General features: G+C 39.4%; 1 protein-coding gene across 16 annotated transcripts in view; it reads left to right on the top strand.

Annotated features, from left to right (window-relative positions):
* CASK (calcium/calmodulin dependent serine protein kinase) overlaps positions 1–20,519 on the top strand; it is a 402,784-nt gene that overhangs the window by 286,153 nt on the left and 96,112 nt on the right. For 8 of the 16 annotated variants that reach the window (XM_063634517.1, XM_055269150.2, XM_063634519.1 and 5 more), the window contains exons 10-12: positions 4,869–4,968; positions 9,511–9,528; positions 20,064–20,185. In XM_063634517.1, the coding sequence (XP_063490587.1) occupies positions 4,869–4,968; positions 9,511–9,528; positions 20,064–20,185 (240 nt within the window). The remainder of the gene's footprint in view (positions 1–4,868; positions 4,969–9,510; positions 9,529–20,063; positions 20,186–20,519) is intronic. The other 8 variants (XM_063634523.1, XM_063634522.1, XM_063634520.1 and 5 more) reach the window with 1 other exon arrangement.

The raw sequence follows: 20,519 nt of genomic DNA, 5'->3' as shown, positions 1-20,519 counted from the left end.
AGGATAATTGCTTGAACCTGGGAGGCGGAGGTTGCAGTGAGCCGAGGTTGCACCATTGCACTCCAGCCTGGGCAACAAGAGCGAAATTCTATCTCAAAAAAAGAAAAGAAACACATATATAGATATATGTTGTTTTTTCTTTTTTAATTGAGACAGGGTCTCACCCTGTTCCCCAGGCTGGTCTCAAACTCCTGGACTGAAGCAATCCTCCCACCTTGGCCTCCCAAAGTGCTGGGATTACAAGTGTGAGCCACCATGTCCAACCAGTTTATGATTCTGAAATGTAGAATTTATTACTTCCTGTTGGGCAATAGATTTTGAAAATTATGTACATTTAAGACCATCTTTATAAAATACTTTTACATAGACCCAAAAGAATTTCTAAGATATCTATTCCATGTAATTACTCTTAAGTATAGCTATATCTAGTACACTTACAAGTCCCATTTTTCATTTTCGCTAGAGAAAATACTGCAGCCTCTTCTAGTCATATATCCTGACTGAATATTATGAAATTAAAGGTTTTAGACCTATGTTTAGGTTATGTTTGAGTATTATATATGTATAGGCTATGCAGACTAAACTGAATGATAACTTTGGTTTTATCTATATGGAGACATATCAAAAGTTCTGATTTAATTAATCATCTCACCTAATTATCATCTAGGACCTAATTATTAAGTATAATCAACCCAAATTCTTTAACATCTCTACCTTGAAATGATTTTCTTGACTTTTGGTCATCTCTGTTCAGCCTCAACCTCTCCAAATTCTCCACCCTTTTTAGGGCTTTTGAGTTCAGTCGTCTGAATTCTAATAGGATGATTATCTTTCAAATTTCTTTGTTAACACTCTATTGGTATGTTCTGGTGATACACTTTCTCCCCTCAGTATATTCCCTGTTCACTCAGGAATATGACTATGTATTACCTTGTTATTTAGGTACAAAGCCAATTATTCTATATCTGATACTTGTATATTTTGTATTTAGATGTTTTAAAATGTACCCTCCTGCCATGACTGTGTATTACCTTGTTATTTAGGTACAAAACCAATTATTTTATATCCAATACTTGTGTATTTTGTATTTAGGGTTTAAAAATGTACCCTTCTGCCATTGTGCCTATCAAACTTCATAATGCATGTGTCTGAGCTCAGGAAATACCAAAACGGGAGTATTCCGTTTTTGGCTTTTGTCTTCAAGTCAGCAATACATCTTTGTTCAGCTCTTGTGTTCCTCAATAACTTTGTTCCCTCCTTAAGCACATTCAGTAGTTAAACTTAGCAGAAATCTGACCTAACCATTTTCTTGTTTTCCACTTCTTTAAATGCCACACAGAATCATCTAGCCAGAAGCATTCCATTTTGATGTTTGATATATTGACATTTCAAGAAAACTATAATTATGATTAAGAATTATTTCTAGTTCTTAACTACAAATTAAAAACTTGTGGTGCTCTTTTTCTCTGAATTTATAATCTGCCTTCTCCTTTCTAGGTTAATTTGCTTGATAGAAAATTACAACTTTAATATTATTTATCTTAACAGATTGTGAATAGTCTAATTAACTCAAAAGTATTATGTTTCACCCTTAAAAGATACTAAATTATACCTTCTAAATTAAAGCAGGTAGAAAACTTCTTTGTCAAGGGTTTAATAAACCAGAAAGTTTGAAGAACTACTTCTATAAAATCTGATTTTTTAATTGTTGTATTACATTATTGCTATCGATGAGCAATATTACATTAGCAATCAATAGCAATAATGTAATACAGGGGTTGGCAAACTATGACCTGGGGGTCAAATCCAACCCACTGCCTATTCTTGTATATAAAGTTTTATTAGAACATAGCAAAGTACATTAATTTGCATATTGTCTATGGCTGCTTTCACACTACAGTGGTAGAACTGAGTAGTTGCAAAAGAGACCATATGACCTTTAGAGCCTAAAATACTTACTGTCTGATTATTTACAGAAAAAAAATTGCTGACCCCTAGTATAGCAGAAATCCTTGAACTGGGGAGAGTAGTCATTAGATGTCAATTATGTCTACTCTTCATTGTGTCTCTAAGTTGATAGAGACCTTAACAGGTTGCTAAGCCTCTCTGGACCTCAGTTTTCTCATCTGCAAAATGAGTCCCTTAGAATGAATAATCTCTAAGGTTGATTCTCAAACTAATAAAATTCTATGAATCCGTGACCTATTTCAGAATGATGTTGCTGTTTTACATAATGGCTTGCACTGAATATTTAAACCACCTATAGTCACTGGGTTCAGACAACTAAGTATTAGGTGGGGCACCATGGCTTACACCTGTAATCGCAGCACTTTGGGAGGCTGAGGCCGTAAGAGTGCTTGAGCCCCAGAGTTTGAGACCAGCCTGGGCAATATAGTGAGACTCAGTTTCTATTATTTAAAAAAAAAAAAAAACTACGTAAACAAAACTGCTAGTCATAAGACAGATAAATTTAAAGCATACTACTATTGTTTCAAAAGCATTTACATCTCAGGGCTCTTTTAGATAGTGTTTTCCTAGTAGTATAGGTATTTATTATAGATCTTTGACTATAGTAGCAAGAACAGGCCTTGAAGCATATAACTAACATCTTAAGAAATACAGTTGTACTTCATTTGGAAATAAAAATAAAGCATCTCTAAAAGCCTAGTTTCCGTGTGTGGGAAACGTGATTTGATATATAAAAATTCCATTCCCACCCAGCTTTTAGGAAACATGTATAATACGTAAAGTAAAATAAGTTTTTATAAAAAGAAGAGCTCAACATTCACTACTGTTTTTTCAACATGGTAGCTATAATTCTGCATTAGAACCTTTCATGCATAACTTTAGACTTTTGGAAATCTCAAAAGTTACCTGGAATGTTAACATCAATATCACTTCTCTCTTTTTGCTCTTCCCTTTCTACAGTAAGTAAACTTTATGGAAATATATTTTATTAATGTTTTCTGACCAGGCGCAGTGGCTCACACCTGTAATCCCAGCACTTTGGGAGGCCGAGGTGGGTGGATTGCTTGAGCACAGGAGTTCAGGACCAGCCTGGGCAACATGGTGAAACTCCATCTCTACAAAAAAATACAAAAGTTAGCCAGGCGTGGTGGCACATGCCTGTAGTCCCAGCTACTTGGGAGGCTGAGATGGGAGGATCACTTGAGCCTGAGAGGTTGAGACTGCAGAGAGCCGAGATTGTGTCATTGCACTCCAGCCTGGGCAACAGAGCGAGACCCTGTCTCAAAAAAAAAACAATGTTCTCATATTAGCAGATACCTAAACACAAACAAGTTTTATCTTTCCAGAAAAATTCAAGAGTTAATATTTAAAATTTAGACTTAGACTACTTAGGTGATTTGATAAACTAACTAAATGAGTGATTCTACATAGACCAGCAAAAGGCTGTGCTCATGTTCTAGATCTTTATTAGTAGAGTTAGTAATGATATGCACTTACAGCATGCTTTACAATTTGCAAAGCACTTTCGTGAATACATTATGACTTTTGCCAATCCTGTAAGATAAGTCCATTTTAATATTCTTTTTTTTTCTTTTTTGAGACGGAGTTTCACTTTTGTTGCCCAGGCTGGAGTGCAATGGCACGATCTCGGCTCACTGCAACCTCTGCCTCCCAGGTTCAAGCAATTCTCCTGCCTCAGCCTCCCGAGTAGCTGGAATTACAGGCATGCGCCACCACACCCGGCTAATTTTTTGTATTTTTAGTAGAGACGGGGTTTCTCCATGTTGGTCAGGCTGATCTCGAACTCCCGACCTCAGGTGATCCACCTGCCTCGGCCTCCCAAAGTGCTGGGATTACAGGCATGAGCCACCGCGCCCGGCCCGTTTTCATATTCTTAGTTTACAGATAAGAAAGCCTAGAGAGGTTAAATGATTTACTCCCAAATACCACGTTCTCCCTTATAAGTGGGAACTAAGCTATGGGTACACAGAGGCATGCAGAGTAGTATAATGGACACTAGAGACTCAGAATGGGGGAGGGTGGAGGGCAAGGGATAGAAAATCACCTGTTGGGTACACGGTACACTACTCAGAAGACAGATTCACTAAAAGTCCACACTTCACTACTGTACCATTTATCCATGTAGCCAAAAACCACTTGTACCCCTAAAGCTGTTTAAATAAAAAATAAAATAAATATGATTTACTGAAGCAGTAACTCCCAACATTTTTCCGCTTTACAGTCCTAAGGGATGTCATGCACTCAAATGGCAGTGATTTCCAACTAGGAATAAGGGGAGGCTATGTATATAGCTTAAAACAGTATATGTAGTTGATTCTGTTGTGTGGCCTGATGCAGAATTACTATACAAAAGTAACACATTGTCATTGTTAAAACAAAAAGAGGGAAAAAAGATTTTAAAAAGAAAAATGACTCATAATCCTATCACCCAGAGATAATTAATGCTATTAACATTCTGGTGTATATGCAGTCTTTTATATCCATGTTAACTTTTTTACCCAAAAATGAGATTATAATATACATTGATTTTAAACCTTTTTCATGTAATTAATCACAGACATCTTTTCATTCCACTAAACACACTTCTACAACATCATTTTATAATAACTGCAGAATATTCCATTCTGTGTTACATGTTTGAATTCAAGATGTAAGTGGTTTCATATACTTTTACAATTCCCAATTAGTATAATTCTGGTATATGCATATGTAATTTATTTCAAGGAATCTGAAATAATTTAAAAACTACCTCTCTTCTAGCCATCATCTCCTATATATTTGACTTAATGGATAATCCTTAAGATAAATAATTTGTTAAATAACTTATTTGTATTTGTGTATTTGTTTTAATAATCTATTTTTTCATCTCTTTGTTTTAGGGTGCAGTACTAGCCGCTGTGTCAAGTCACAAATTCAACTCATTCTATGGGGATCCCCCTGAAGAGTTACCAGATTTCTCCGAAGACCCTACCTCCTCAGGTAATTGGATAATTCACTTACTCATCTGTGTGAGTCATTTGGTATTTACATCCATTCTCTCCCATTGTGAATAAACTTTTTCTGTGCATTTAGTTAAATCCTCCAATGGATTCTAAGGAAGTTTGTCAGCAACCAAATCCTGTCTACATGTGTCTTGTTCCTTTTCATTTTAATACCAAAGCTGCTTTCTCCTGTGGCTCCAAAACCAAAACTTCACTTTTTTTTCTTTTTACCTCAGTAATACTTCTTCCCCATTCCACACTCTAGACCCAGCATTGCACTCCATCCAATCCAACATCCTAGTCAGTCTTTTGGGATCTTTTGATTACCTTCTCTCTCAACAAAAACTTCTGATATAAGCTTTTCCCCAGGTCAGTCGTATTAGATCAGACTGTGGGCAGCACTGCTTTGAATGGAATCTTTCAGTGTAGAGCTGTCTTGTGAGTTACCTCCTGAAACAGTTACCAAGTTCTTCTCTCTATATAAAAATCTATAACACGGCCAGGCATGGTGGCTCATGCCTGTAATCCCAGCACTTTGGGAGGCCAAGGCAGGTGGATCACCTCAGGTCACGAGTTCGAGACCAGCCTGGCCAACATGGCAAAACCCCATCTCTGCAAAAATACAAAAAAATAAAATAAAATAACCAGGCGTGCTGGCCTGCGCCTGTAGTCCCAGCTACTTGGGAGGCCGAGGCAGGAGAATCACTTGACCCGGGAGGCGGAGGTTGCAGTGATCCGAGATCATGCCACTGCACTCCAGCCTGGGCGATAATGCGAGACTCCGTCTCAAAAAAAAAAAAAAAAAAAATCTGTAACGCATGCATACAAGTATCCAAAGGGGAAGAACATAGAAGAGTTATTTGTTTTGATGAACTGTATATAAGTACCCCTGAAACAACCTGCCAGTGTTCACAAAATCATTTTATAAGCCAGTGCAGTGGTGTGCGTGTGTAGTCATAGCTACCCAGGAGGCTGAGGCACCCGGCTCAGGAGGATCACCTGAGCTCAGGAGTTTGAGGATGCAGTGAGCTGTGATCACACCACTGCTCTCCAACCTGGACAACAAAATGAGACCTCGCCTCTTAAAAATTAAGAGATAAAAGGCCAGGCGCGGTGGCTCACGCCTGTAATCCCAGCACTTTGGGAGGCCAAGGTGGGCAGATCACAAGGTCAGGAGATCGAGACCATCCTGGCTAACATGGTGAAACCCCGTCTCTACTAAAAATACAAAAAAATTAGCCAGGCCTGGTGGTGGGCGCCTGTAGTCCCAGCTACTCAGGAGGCTGAGGCAGGAGACTGGCGTGAACCCAGCAGGCAGAGCTTGCAGTGAGCCGAGATCACGCCACTGCACTCCAGCCTGGGCAACAGAGCGAGACTCCATCTCAAAAAAAAAAAAAAAAAAAAATTAAGAGATAAAAAAATAAAAAACCAAAACCATTTTATAAAATGCTCAGATTTCCATCTTACCAGTGTGATATTCTCAAGGATCATTTACTAAAAACCCATAGGGTCCATTTATATGTATATGTAAATGTGTGTGTATGTGTGTTCTGAATTTTTATTTATGCATTTTTTATTTACTTAACTCCTGAATCATGTGTCCTCTGGCCTCAGCTTTTTTTCTTTCTTTCATTAGAGTCACTCCATATTTGTCATCTTTGATTTTTGTACTCTTGGACTAGCTTCATCAATATTCATATATTACCACTGGAACTGAGGCCCTGGGCCCTTCCTAGAGCCTGAGGTTTTTGTCCCCCAGTTAGCAATGTAGGAAGAATTAATGTGCTAATGCTTCTTCCCTGTTTGTACCATGAGCATCTGTCAGTATTTATGCTTCTCCTCTCCTCTGTTTATACATGTGTGTGCACCTACACATTCACATACACACACACAGAATTTCTTACCAATTAGTATGTGCTTGTACCCTGTGCAAAATGACAAGATCTTGAGGTGATGGATACCCCATTTACCATGATGTGATCATTATGCCCATATCAAAATATCTCCTGTACCCCATAAGTACATACTATATACCCACAAAAATTTAGAACTTTTTTAAAATGACAAGATCAACTTTCCCATTCCAGAAGTTATACAGTTCCTCATTTTGACCTTTACCAATTAGGATGTGAATCTTCCTCTTTTGAGTGAAGGTGATTTCCAAAAACATTCAGAAATGGGAGTCTTAGAGAAGATGACTTGGTCATTATCCAGAGCCCTTCCCACATGAAAGGCAGGGATCTAGTTGTGTTTATAGGTGTGGTCCCCAGTGCTTCTTATTGTTTCATGTCTGTCTTTTCTTCTACTCCATTTTGTTCCCTCCACCTGTAACTTCTTTTGTTAGCTGAAACCTCTGTCTTCTCTCCTCACACTCAGATTACAGTGGACCCTATTTAAGGGGATTGGATCCAGTAATGGTTTGTATTGTCATACTGTGACTGTATGATATAATCACATGCTTATAATATATTTAGGATAAATCTCTTTGGGATTTTAGGTCAAGATCTCTACTACCATTTTCATCTTTAGAAATGGGGCTAAAGGCTGGGCATGGTGGCTCATGCCTGTAATCCCAACACTTTGGGATGCCGAGACGGGTGGATCACTTGAGTCCAGGGGTTCAAGACCAGCCTGGGCAACATAGCCAGACCCTGTCTCTACAAAATCAAAAAAACTAGCCGGGCCAGGTGCGGTGGCTCACGCCTGTAATCCTAGCACTTTGGGAGGCCAAGGCGTGTGGATCGTTTGATCTCAGGAGTTTCAGAACAGCCTGGGCAACGTGACAAAACCCCATGTCTACCAAAAATACAAAAATTAACCAGGTGTGGTGGCATGTGCCTGTTTGTCCCAGCTACTTGGAAGGCTGAGATGGGAAGATTGTTTGAGCCTGGGAGGCGGAGGTTGCAGTGAGCCAAGATGGCGCCACTGCATTCCAGCCTAGGTGACAGAGCCAGACCCTGTCCCCCCAACAACAACAACAACAAAATTAGGCGAGTGTGGTGGCACACACCTGTAGTTCTACCTTCTTGGGAGGCTGAGGCAAGAGGATCACTTGAGCCCAGGAGTTTGAGGCTGCAGTGAGCTATGATTTTGCCACTGTACTCCAGCCTGGACAACAGAACAAGACTCTGTCTCAAAAAAAAAAAAAAGAGCCAGGCATGGTGGCCCATGCCTGTAATCCCAACAGTTTCAGAAGCCAAGGCAGGAGGATTGCTTGAGCCTAAGAGTTTGTGACCAGCCTGGGCAACATAGGGAGACCCTCTACTTTGTAAGAAGTCAAAATATTAGCCAAGCGTGGTAGCATACACCCTGTGGTCCCAGCTACTAGTGAGGCTGAGGCAGGAGGATCACTTGAGCCCAAGAGGTCAAGGCTGCAGTAAGCCGTGAGTGCATCACTGCACTCAAGTCTAGATGACAGAACAAAACCCTGTCTCAAAAAAAAGGAAAGGGGCCAGGCACAGTGGCTCATGCCTGTAATCCCAGCACTTTGGGAGGCCGAGGTGGGTGGATCACTTGAGGTCAGGAGTTCGAGACCAGCCTGGCCAACATGGTGAAACCCCCATCTCTACTAAAAATACAAAAATTAGCCAGGCGTGGTGGCCACGCGCCTGTAATCCACCTGAGGCAAGAGAATTGATTGAACCCAGGACACAGAGGTTGCAATGAGCCAAGATCATGCCACTGCACTCCAGTCTGGGTGACAGAGCAAGACTCCATCTCAAAAAAAAAAAAGGAAAGGAAAATAAAAAGAGTAATACTCTATGCATTTAGGAAAATATGAATATTTAAAATAACAGTTTAAAAACTTGTCATCTAGTAAGAAATCAAACATGTTTAGGTATGTTGTTTACGATGTAAAACAATTTTTCTATACATGATAATTTTCTATTTTGATTATTGAAATTCATACATTATGCATTTACTAGAATTCATTTAATCTTATGATGAACTGTGTATTGCTTGACGTGGGGCTGGGCACGGTGGTTCACTCCTGTAATCCCAATACTTTGGGAGGTGGAAGTGGGTGGATCACTTGAGGTCAGGAGTTCGAGACCATCCTGGCCAACATGGCGAAACCCCGTCTCTACTAAAAATACAAAAATTAGCTGGGCGTGATGGCATGTGCCTGTAGTCCTAGCTATCAGGAGGGTAGGGAGCCAGGGCTGAGGTAGGAGGATCACTTGAGCCCAGGAGGCAGAGGTTGCAATGAGCTGAGATTGCACCACTGTACTCCAGCCTGGGTGGTAGAGTGAGACCCCATCTCAAAAAAAAATAAAAAATAAAAAATAAAAATTCAAAGTCGAAATATTCTTTTCTCATATTTCAAATCAAATAATTCAGAATCAGAACCCAACATTTGATGTCTGAAATCCCAAACAGTTCCAGTGATTGTACTCATGGAACATGAGGGCTCACTTTGGGGTCGGCTGGGGGACCATGCTTCTGGTGGCTCATGTAGTGGGCCGAACTGTGGCTTGATAACCTGCTTGTTCTAAAATCATACTGTTTGTTGTTTGTCCATATGCTGCCTTCCTCCTAGGACTTCTAGCAGCAGAAAGTAGGTATCCCTTTGTTTTCCTTTAAGGTGTATCTTTTATGCAAAAGTGTTTGGCTTTGCATGGTTCGTAATCAGCTTGACTTTTTCCTTGGCTGTTTGTGTGTAGTTGTTTAAGTATTAATTTTAACACTGCCTGGTCATAAAATTAAAACTTGGATATATTGATTTTTGAGGCATTGTTGCACAAACAATATTAACTTCTCACTTCTTTCGTAAGAGGAAAAAAGACAGTGTTAAAATTTCAACCGCACTTAATACTTCACATCTGAATTTCACATACGAATACATTAATTCTGGGGAAAGAGGAAAGAGTAACATTTGTTTTAGAGTTTGCTTTCAAGAAAACTTTCAGGGTAAGTGAATTTTTCTTTGACAATTACATCACCTATAAGTGGTCTTTATTGCTTCCTGTTACTGCGTCCATTTTCAGTTTATTTGGAGCTGTGAAATAAATTCTGAAATCATATCTCTTAACTTTTACCATCAGATAGAACATTTATAAGGAATAATGTAATGGCTAGATTTTAATTACAAAGGGGCATAATTTGAGTATGGGAGAAAATTAAAATGTAAGAAATGTACACACAGTTGAGTACACGTAAAACTGAGGCAATCTGAATAAGATGGGTGGATTGTATCAATGTCAGTATTCTGGTTATGATAATATACTACAGTTTTGTAAAATGTTACCAACAGGGGAACTGAGCAAAGAATACAAGGGATCTCTCTGTATTATTTCTTACAAGTGCATGTGAATCTACAATTATCTCAATAAAAATTCTAATTAAAAAAATAAACCTTTACCTCAAAGATAAATGAGAAAGTCTGGGTACTAATGATTGAATTCATTTTGACATTTTCTTACATTAGTTATCTGTAGCTCAAATTGCAGCTGATTTAATATAAATCTTACAGTATATTAGTTACCTATTGTTGGGTAATGAATTACCTTAAAACAGCAGTTGTCGTCTCACAGTTTCTGTGGGTCAGGAATCTGGGCGTGGCTTAGCTGCGTGCCTCTGGCTCCAGATCTCTCATGAGATTGTGGTCCAGTGCTGCTATCTCACCGGAAGGCACAACTGCAGGAGGAATCCTCTTCCAAGCTCACTCACATGGTTGTTGCCAGGCTTCAGTTCCTTACTGGCTGTGGTCCTCTTCACAGGGCTGGCTGTTCACAGCATGGCAGCTCATTTCCCAGCACGAAAGATAAAAGAGGGGGGCAAAAGTGAGAGAGAGTGCCGAAGACTGAAGACACAGTCTTTACAGCCTAATCTCATAGTGACGTCTTATCACTTCTGCGCTATTCTGTTCATTAGAAATGAGTCAGTAAGTCCAGCCTGCACTCCAGGGGAGGGGATTGATTACACAAGGGTGGAAATACCAGGAGACCAGGTTACTGGAGCCCATCTTAGAGGCTGCCCACCACGTACAAATTAATAACTGTTAAAATGTAAGATTCTTCCCATCTAGATTTAGCGTTCCTCTTTTTTTTTTTTTTTTTTAATCAGCCAACCTGTCATGTTACTTGAGAATGGGCATCTTGGATGTATCAGTAGTGATTTTCCTTAGTTGTAAAGCTTTACACGAGTGGGTACTTAATAGCAGAATGTTATTAAAGTACTTTGAAAAATTTGTGCTCGAAGATGTTTCTATTTGGAAGCATAGACTATTTTAATAATCATAATGGCATTAGAGATTATAACGTCTATACGCTGACAGAATACATATGCAGAGTTTACTTCCTTTAATAAATTTCAGGGTATCTGTACCATAATCTACATATGGAGAATCTAAAGCATGTATCACCATATGTAAGTTTTCATAACTTGAGTCGGATATGGCACAGATGCTTATGTCCAAAATACAGTTTCCATTACAAGATTCATTATTGCTTATAACTTGATTGATAACAAAGATTTTGCTTTGTGCAGTGAGAATAAAAGGTATTGAACAGGGTGTGGTGATAGAGGGAAGAGATTGGCTGCAAAGGGACAAGAGAGAACTTTTTTGAAGTGATGACAGTGTACAGTTAAATGGCGAATTTTAACTTAAAACAGTATACCTTAGTAAGCAGATTTTTTTAAAAAAGTATTGTGCTTGCAAGGAGGGGCTTTGATTGAGTAGGTGATAATGTGTGTGTGTGTAGTAATATAATGTATTAATTGATCACTAATATAATAGAAAACGTATTGATTATTCTTAGAAGAAGCTAGGCTAGATTCAGATTCTAGATTTGCTTAGTGATGCTGAGTTTCATAGCTATACATTGTAAATTAAGAAATACACACACATTGAGAATTTAATGTGTTATTTTGTGAAAATCTGAGAAGCGGGAATGGGATTTAATGATCTCAACTGTCATCCATCTGAAAAACCTAACTTGTGATTTTAAATAAGATGGCATACTGCCTTCCACTATTCCCTTTTAAAAACAGGAAATGTCCCTGCTTTTATCTTTATGAAGTTTTATTTATGAATAAAGTTTGTACTATTTTTTAAAAAAAGAAATATACACACAAATCTTTATTGAAACAATTACAGTGAAAACCTGGGTATATCAAAACTCATTGAATGGTACACTTAAGATTTGTGTATTTCATTCTATGTAAATTTTACCTCAGAGAAAAATAAGCATTGCAATCTTTGCTGAAGTCTTTAAGGGTGAAGTGTACTAATGCTGGCCACTCTGCCATTTAATTTGAAATGAATGAAAAGTACATGAACTGATGGATAGATGGGTAGACATGTGATAAAGCAAATACAGCAAACTGTCAACATATGTAGGATCTAGGTGGTGGGCACGATTCTTTCAAACTTTCTGTATGTTTGAAGCTTTTCGTAGTAAAATGTAAGGGGAAAAACTTTTAGACATACTCAGCCTCCTTTAACACTGAGAACTTTTTAGTCTGAACATTTGTTTATTTTTCTGTCTTCCTTTTGGGTTATTTTTACTTGGTCAACCTTTTTATGAGACTTCCACTCTTGTAATGAGATTATTCTAGACTCAAAGCTTTTATTGACCTTAAAAGCATATTTCTCTTTAAAGAAATAGAAACATTTTTTAAACAGTTGACATATTTATGCTTTTTTTGACTATTATTTCATAATAGTAGCAGAAAACTTTTGAAAAACTTGTTTGTACTGGTGAGATTATTTGAAAAAGTAGAAGTATTCAAAGTTAAAATGTGCAGGCCAGTCATGGTGGCTCATGCCTTGCCAGCACTTTGAGAGGCTGGGGTGGGAGGATTGCTTGAGGCCAGGAGATTGAGATCAGCCTGCACAACATAGTGAGATCCTATCTCTATTTAAAAAAAAAAAAGTGTGATTATAAACCTGATTTTTAGATACGAACTTTATTGCCAAATGATTATGAAAACAAAATACTATTCTGAAGGCAGGGCATTATAGTATCTAATAAGCTCATGAATGTGGAAGTTTGGACCAAGGGCTAGGAAAAAACCTTATATGATAAATCAAGTTGCGATTAAAGAGAGAATAGAAATTAGACATCACGCCTGTAATCCCAGCACTTTGGGAGGCCGAGGCGGGTGGATCACGAGGTCAGGAGTTCGAGACCATCCTGGCTAACACGGTGAAACCCCCTCTCTACTAAAAATAGAAAAAAAAATTAGCCAGGTGTGGTGGCAGGTGCCTGTAGTCCCAGCTACTCGGGAGGCTGAGGCAGGAGAATGGCATGAACCCGGGAGGTGGAGCTTGCAGTGAGCCGAGATCACACCACTGCCCTCCAGCCTAGGCGACAGAGTGAGACTCCGTCTCAAAAAAAAAAAAAAGAAATTGGACATCACTTCATTACCAAATGCAAATCATTCTGGTGCATTGCTGAGGATAAAACATGATTTTGGAGGTGGGGGACAGTCTGTTATGGAAGGAACACTGAATTAGGAGTCAGAGACCTGGGTTCTAGGATTTGATCTTCTGCTCATTGCCTGTGGGCCTTGGAAAGGTTATTTAACCCTACTGAGCCTCTGGTTTTTCAAATATAAAAACACTTGCTGACCAAGCACGGTGGCTCAATGCCTATAATCCCAGCACTTTGGGAGGCTGAGACAGGAGGATTGCTTGAGCCCAGGAATTTGAGAATAGCCTGGGCAACAGAGAGAGACCCCCATCTCTACAAAAAACTTTTAAAAAAATTAGCCAGGCATGGTAGCGTGCCTGTAGTCCCAACTGTTTGGAAGGCTGAGGTGGAAGGATTGCTCAAGCCCAGAAGGTCGAGGCTGCAGTGAGCCAGGATCACGCCACTGCACTCCAGCCTAGGCGACAGAGCAAGATCCTGTCTCAAAACAAAAAACACTTGCCTGCAGAGACAGGGTTATTGTGGAATCACATAAAGTAGTAAGTGTAAAAGCACTTTGGAAATTATAAGCTGTTAATACAAATATAAGTATTAAAATAATTTCAAATGTGGCTTTAAGGAAACAGTACTATAAAAGAAATTGTTTTCTGTGGTTAAGTCTATCTCATACTTTGTTTTCAATTCTTCAGAATTTACTCAGAAAAAAATCATTTTAATCAAGGGCCATTTTATGAAGTGTCTTGGTACAAAGCACTCTGCAAAGTACACCCCAGAATACAGAGGTAAATAGGACACCTACAGTCCTGCCATTAAATCAACTGCCCTCTGAGGTGAACTTGTATACTTTTTATTGATTGATTTTGTTTTCAACATTGTTACAAGTTTATTCAGAGGTTTTATAGTAAAAACAGCCTTTTTAGTCTTTGAGAAAAATAGTTATTTTATATGTGACAGTATTGATCTACAAAATGAAAACTAGTAACATCTTAATTAGCATGTGCTGCATGTGTTATATTAATAATCACTACTGCCTTGGGGTTTAAAATCTAAATAAAACAAATAGCAATGGAAAAGCCCGAGAAGTGTCTTTGTATCTATTTATATCTTATAATGAATTGAAACACCATGGGATTTTTAGATGGTTGGTACTGAACTACATATATCAATTATACACACATCTATCCAACCAAGAGTGTGTTCTGTGGTTCTGTTTGTCATACCCAAAGAAAGAAATAACGGAAGTAGAACAGGTGTTAATGGAAGGTGTTAAAATGATCAAGGGTGAAGACAGATTTTGAGGTTAAGCCAAAAATATGTATTTATTCCATTTGAAAAGATGAAGGAGAAATGGAATAAAAACTCTAATTTTTCTACGTAATTACAGAAACTTAAAAATAGGGGCACTTTTCAGAGCTTGAAATAGACAACTTGAGTACAACTAGGGAAATGCTTCTTTTCATGATTGAGAGCCCATCAAGTTAATCATATTTGGGTACAAGATAAGACTATAAATCAGTTCAGAAGAGGTGACAGATCCAAGGAGGTTTAATAGACCTGTTGGAATTGTGGCTCTTGCCTACTCTAAATGCCTGCTAGCAGATGCCTTTGTGCTTTCCAGCAAAGTATCTGCTGGTCCTGTCAACACAGCTTTGATCCTGTGTGGGGGTGGTGAATTCCTGCTCATCCACCTCTCTGCGGCTCCCCAACTCCTCCCTAGGCAGCCTGTGTGTCAGTTTGTTTTTACCTCTTCTATATCATTTACTTCAGGGTATAATATGCCTACTTCACACACCAGTCTGAGAGCCCCTTCCTCAGGGCCAGTGATCATATCTCTGATTTCTCTGAAGCCCTTGCCTAGTACCTAGCAAAAAGCAGGAATATTGAATAAAGATTTTGGGGCCAGGCGCTGTGGCTCACGCCAGTAATCGCAACACTTTGGGAGGCCGAGGCGGGTGGATCACCCAAGGTCAGGAGTTCGAGACCAGCCTGGCCAACATGGTGAAACCCCATCTCTACTAAAAACACAAAAAATTAGCTGGGCGTGGTGGTGTGCGCCTGTAATCCCAGCTACTTGGAAGGCTGAGGCAGGAGAATTGCTTGAACCCAGGAGGCGGAGGTTGCAGTGAGCTGAAATCATGCCACCGTACGCCAGCCTGGGCAACTGAGTGAAACTCTGTCTCAGGAAAAAAAAAACAAAAAAACAGATTTTGGTTATTCTCTGACCCAATAGGGCATTGTTCAAGTTCTTTTCCAACCTCCATATTCATGCATAAACCACACAACTTCTTGTTGAAGGTTTCCCATATGTTTCCTAGCATAGCCTATTAGTGTAGTAAGTTAGGCAAAACATAGACTTTGAAGCCAAACAAACCCAGGATTGAGTCCTGGCTCCACCGTTTACTAGCTATGGCCTTCCATGACCCTTCTGAAGCTCAGTTCCCTATCTAGAAGGTGGGATAATATATCTGCCTTACTGTGTTGTCCTGAGGATGTTCCTGGAACATAATAAACACTCAAGAATTGGGAGCTGCTGTTAATGTTTCCTTAAGTACTTAATTCAGTGCATACTTTGTAGATATTATAAAATGAATAAAATAAAGAGCTGCCTTGAGGACCTTACAGCTAAGGGAAAAAAAGAGTGAACAAGCACACACGTAAGTAACTCATGGAGTCCGCTGGTGGTACAGGAATGGCATGGAGCACTTGGGAAGTTCACAGACCAATAAATGATACATCCCTGGTCTGGTACAGCCAAAATTGCTTCCTGGTCTTGAGACTGACTATCTTAGTATTCACTTGATAAAAGGTTGTTTTTGCTTTAATCTTATATTATTAATAAACTGCTACATAAACTATATATCAGCACGAGCAATGCTGGCAAAAGGCCAGGCACAGTGGCTCAGGCCTCTAGTCCCGGCACTTTGGGAGGCTGAGGCAGGCAGATCACTTGAGCCCAGGAGTTCGAGACCAGCCTGGCCGACATGGTGAAACCCCGTCTCTACTAAAAATACAAAAATTAGCTGGGCGTGGTAACCTGTAGTCCCAGCTGCTTGGGTGGCTGAGGCACGAGAATCGCTTGAACCCAGGAGGCAGAGATTGCAGTGAGCTGAGATCATGCCATTGTACTCCAGTCTGGGTGACAGAGTGAGACTCTGTCTCAAAAAAAAAGAAAAAAAAAAAAACTCAGTAAGATTTCACTAAGATAACTGAGTGAAGATGATAATTAGGTTTCTGTGGTATCAGTTGAATTTTTTAATATACGAAAAAAGCACTTGATTAGTATTTTTGTTATTGTGGTTTCATAAGTCCAGAAGTTTAGAACTGGCTTTAGTAACTTGATAAAGCTAGCATCATTTAATTCTGTTGTTGATGACGTGCTGGGGTCAGGGGTTCACTGGGACATTTGGGACTAATTTCTTCACATCATTTCTTGCTTTCCAAGGCTTTCAATAAAGGATGAAGAGAAAATGGGCTTTTAACTAATTTCCAGATTTTTTGATGGAGGGGGGCACTCTGAACAAAGTAAAAATCCTGAGAAGATCAGGTAGAAGGAAGTAGATTGGGTTAACACCTCTTTAGGAATAACAGAGGAGATGAGGACTGATTTCTGCCATTTATCTCTTTTATCCCACTTAATATCCACTTAATGTTTTCAGTGAAAGGATACCAATAGCCTGGCAGGCATAATTCAAAATTTAATATTATCCAGCCGGGCATGGTGGCTCACGCCTGTAATCCCAGCACTTTGGGAGCTCAAGGCAGAAGGATCACTTTAGCTCAGGAGTCCAAGACCAGCCTGGGCAACATGGCAAAACCCCATCTCTACAAAAAATACAAAACTTAGATGGGTGTGGTGGTCCCAGCTACTCGGGGGGCTGAGGTGGGAGGATCACTTGAGCACAGGAGGTCAAGGTTGCAGTGATCCAAGATTGTGCCACTGCACTCCAACCTGGGCAACAGAGCAAGACCCTGCCTCAAAAAAAAAAATTATCCAGGCCATGCGCAGTGGCTCACGCCTGTAATCCCAGCACTTTGGGAGGCCAAGGTGGGCAGATCACGAGGTCAGGAGTTCGAGACCAACCTGACCAACATGGTGAAACCCCATCTCTACTAAAAATACAAAATTAGCTGGGCGTGTTGGCACGTGCCTGTAATCCCCGCTACTCAGGCTGCTGAGGCAGGAGAGTCGCTTGAACCTGGGAGGCAGAGGTTGCAGTGAGCCAAGATCATGCCACTACACTCCAGCCTGGGCAACAGAACGAGACTCTGTCTCAAAAAAAAAAAAAAAAATTATCCATAGTTCCTTCAACAGACAAATGGTCAAACAAACTGGTACATCCACGCAACAACCTGGATGAAGCCCCAGATAATTATGCTCAGTGAAAAAATGCAGTCCCAAAAGGTTACATACTGTATGATTTCATTTATTCTTTTTATTTTATTTTATTTTTTAATTTTTAGAAGGACTCCTCCTTGCAGACCAGGGCTACCCCATAGGCAGTATGCCCAGAATAGGAGCCTCATTTATTATCAAAATGACAAAATTGTAGAAACGGAGAACAGATTAGTAGTTGCCACAGGTTAGGAGGGGATAGGGTAGGAGGGGAATGAGCATGGCTATAAAAAGGCAGTATGAGGGATCCTTGTGGTAATGGAATGTTTTATAGCTTGACTGTATCGATGTCAATATCCAGGTTGTGATATTGTACTACAGTTTTGCAAGATGTTACTATTGGAGGAAACTGGGTAAAGGGTACATGAGACCTTTGTGTTATTTTCTTTTACGCCTGCATGTGAATCTACAATTATCTCAAAATAAAAAGTCAAATTTTAAAAAATAGCTACAGTAATTTCCACGTGGACAACCACACAGTATGTGGCTTAAGACCCAAATCTTTAACATAAGTAAATAGAGCTACAAAAATCAGTAGCTTATATGGCATTTTTTTTGTTTTGTTTTTTTGCTATTGTAGAAAAACTTGGAAAGTATGGACAAGAACAGAATGAAATAGAAATAGGACAGTAAAGATAACGACTGTAACACTTTTGCTGTGTTTCATTCTGTTTTTTGTTTTTCCTGAGTTTGCATATATGTTTTGTTTGGTTTTTTATCGTAACTGGGAATATACAGTTTATTTAGTTTTGCATTCTGCTTTCTTGAATTCTGTATCATGAAGATTTCTCTATATCTTTGAAATTCTTCAAAAACAATTTTCATTTGGCTACACATTCCATTATATGGATATTCTATAACCTATGTAATCATCCTCTATTAGATTTATTTTCCATTTTGTATGATAATGTCATTATATATAAATCTTCCAGTTTTTTCCTTAAGGTGGGTTTTTGTAAATGGAATTACTAAATCGAAGTGCATGAACATTTTTAAGGCTTTTTGATATATGTTACCAGATTGCTTTCTGGAAAAGTGGTACTGATATATATTCTCACCAATAATTGCATGAGAATGGATAAGGTCTAAGACAGGAAGAATTGGAAACAGAGTTCTGGAGCATAAAGATTTTTATCTTTATCAAAAATATAATTTCTCAACCACAGCACTACTGACATTTTGGGCCAGATAATTCTTTGTTGTGGGGGCTGTCCTGGGTATTGTAGGATATTTAGCAGCATCCCTGACCTCTACCCACTAGATAGCAATAGCCGCCCTCCCGCTGTAGTTGTAACAACCAAAAATATCTCTAAACATTGGGAAATGTCCACCTGGGTAACAAAATTGCCCCTGGTTGAAAACCACTGATCCAAAGACTTAAATGTGCAATGAGACACTTATTCTTAGAGTTTCTCTACTGTGTACTAATGCCCTGAAGCTTAGCTCCTTGGAGCTCTTTTTTTGTGGAGTATGTATGTGTATTCTGCATATTGCCTGCAATGTAAAAGAGGCTGATTTTTTTTTAAGGCTGTGTAAATAGCTTTGTTACTCCTCATTATGTATCCTTCCCTACTGACATCTGCCTGGTTTCCTGGTTATGAGAAGAAACTTAAAGTGATGGCACTTCCATTTGCTTTGCCCTGCAAAAATGATTTACCTTGAAATTTAATATGGTATTTGGAAGTGTCAGTCAGTGTACCTATACTTTGTCTTTATCTTCTGAGTAAGAAGGGTAAGAGTAAAACAGAATGAGAATGACTTTGGGTCTCTTGAGTCTGTATGTAAAGGAAAAAGAAAAAGGAGTGGACTGGGATTTTTGTTAACTAAAGTTCGAGTCTTAAAAACTAAGAAGCCTATTTTAAGCAGCAGGAGCTCCCAGTTGAAGGTCTGTTCCCTGTATCTACAGCTGGCTTTACCTTCAGTTCTTGATGGAATGCACCTGGGTAAAAGGCCAATCTTGTTTCTATAATATTTCAAAACATCTTGGAGTCCTGAAACCCATACTCTCTTCCTGACATAAAACTTGCTGTGTCCAGATCTTCTAGTGCTTAGGTTATACTTGATAAGTTTCATTAATTCAAATAAGATAAGCTGCAGTTTCCTTTGAAAAATGAAGAGCACACAAATACATTGATAACACGAACTCTGAAAATACTCTGTCCTTAAATGATATGAAACTCATTTAAGTCTGTCCTTCAGTAAAGACACTAGTCTTTGAAGTTCTGATATGAATTCATTGTTCTTAAGTGTAAGATTTAGGTTTAAAAAGTTAGTTTGACATTGACTTTCTATACTGGCTATTTCTTTTCTGTTTGTCCCCCTTAGGAGCAGTCTCACAGGTGCTGGACAGCCTAGAAGAGATTCACGCGCTTACAGACTGCAGTGAAAAGGACCTAGATTTTCTACACAGTGTTTTCCAGGATCAGCATCTTCACACACTACTAGATGTAAGTCTGTCTTTTTATTATTCTTGTTTTTTGGTGAATTGAATATTGGCCGGGCACGGTGACTCACGCCTGTAGTCCAAGCACTTTGGGAGGCCGAGGCGGGCGTATCAGGAGGTCAGGAGATCGAGACCATCCTGGCCAACGTGGTGAAACCCTGTCTCTACTAAAAATACAAAAATTAGCCGGGCGTGGTGGCGCATGCCTGTAGTCCCAGTTAGGACTGAGCTGAGGAGGCAGAGGCACGAGAATCACTTGAACCCGGGAGGCGGAGGCTGCACTGAGCCGAGATCACACCACTGCACTCCAGCCTGGGTGACAAAGCAAGACTCAGTCT

This window comes from Symphalangus syndactylus, chromosome X (genome assembly GCF_028878055.3).
Source record: "Symphalangus syndactylus isolate Jambi chromosome X, NHGRI_mSymSyn1-v2.1_pri, whole genome shotgun sequence".
NCBI lineage: Eukaryota > Metazoa > Chordata > Mammalia > Primates > Hylobatidae > Symphalangus > Symphalangus syndactylus.
Note: the sequence above shows the minus strand (reverse complement) of the source record. Positions and strands in the feature narration are given on the sequence as shown.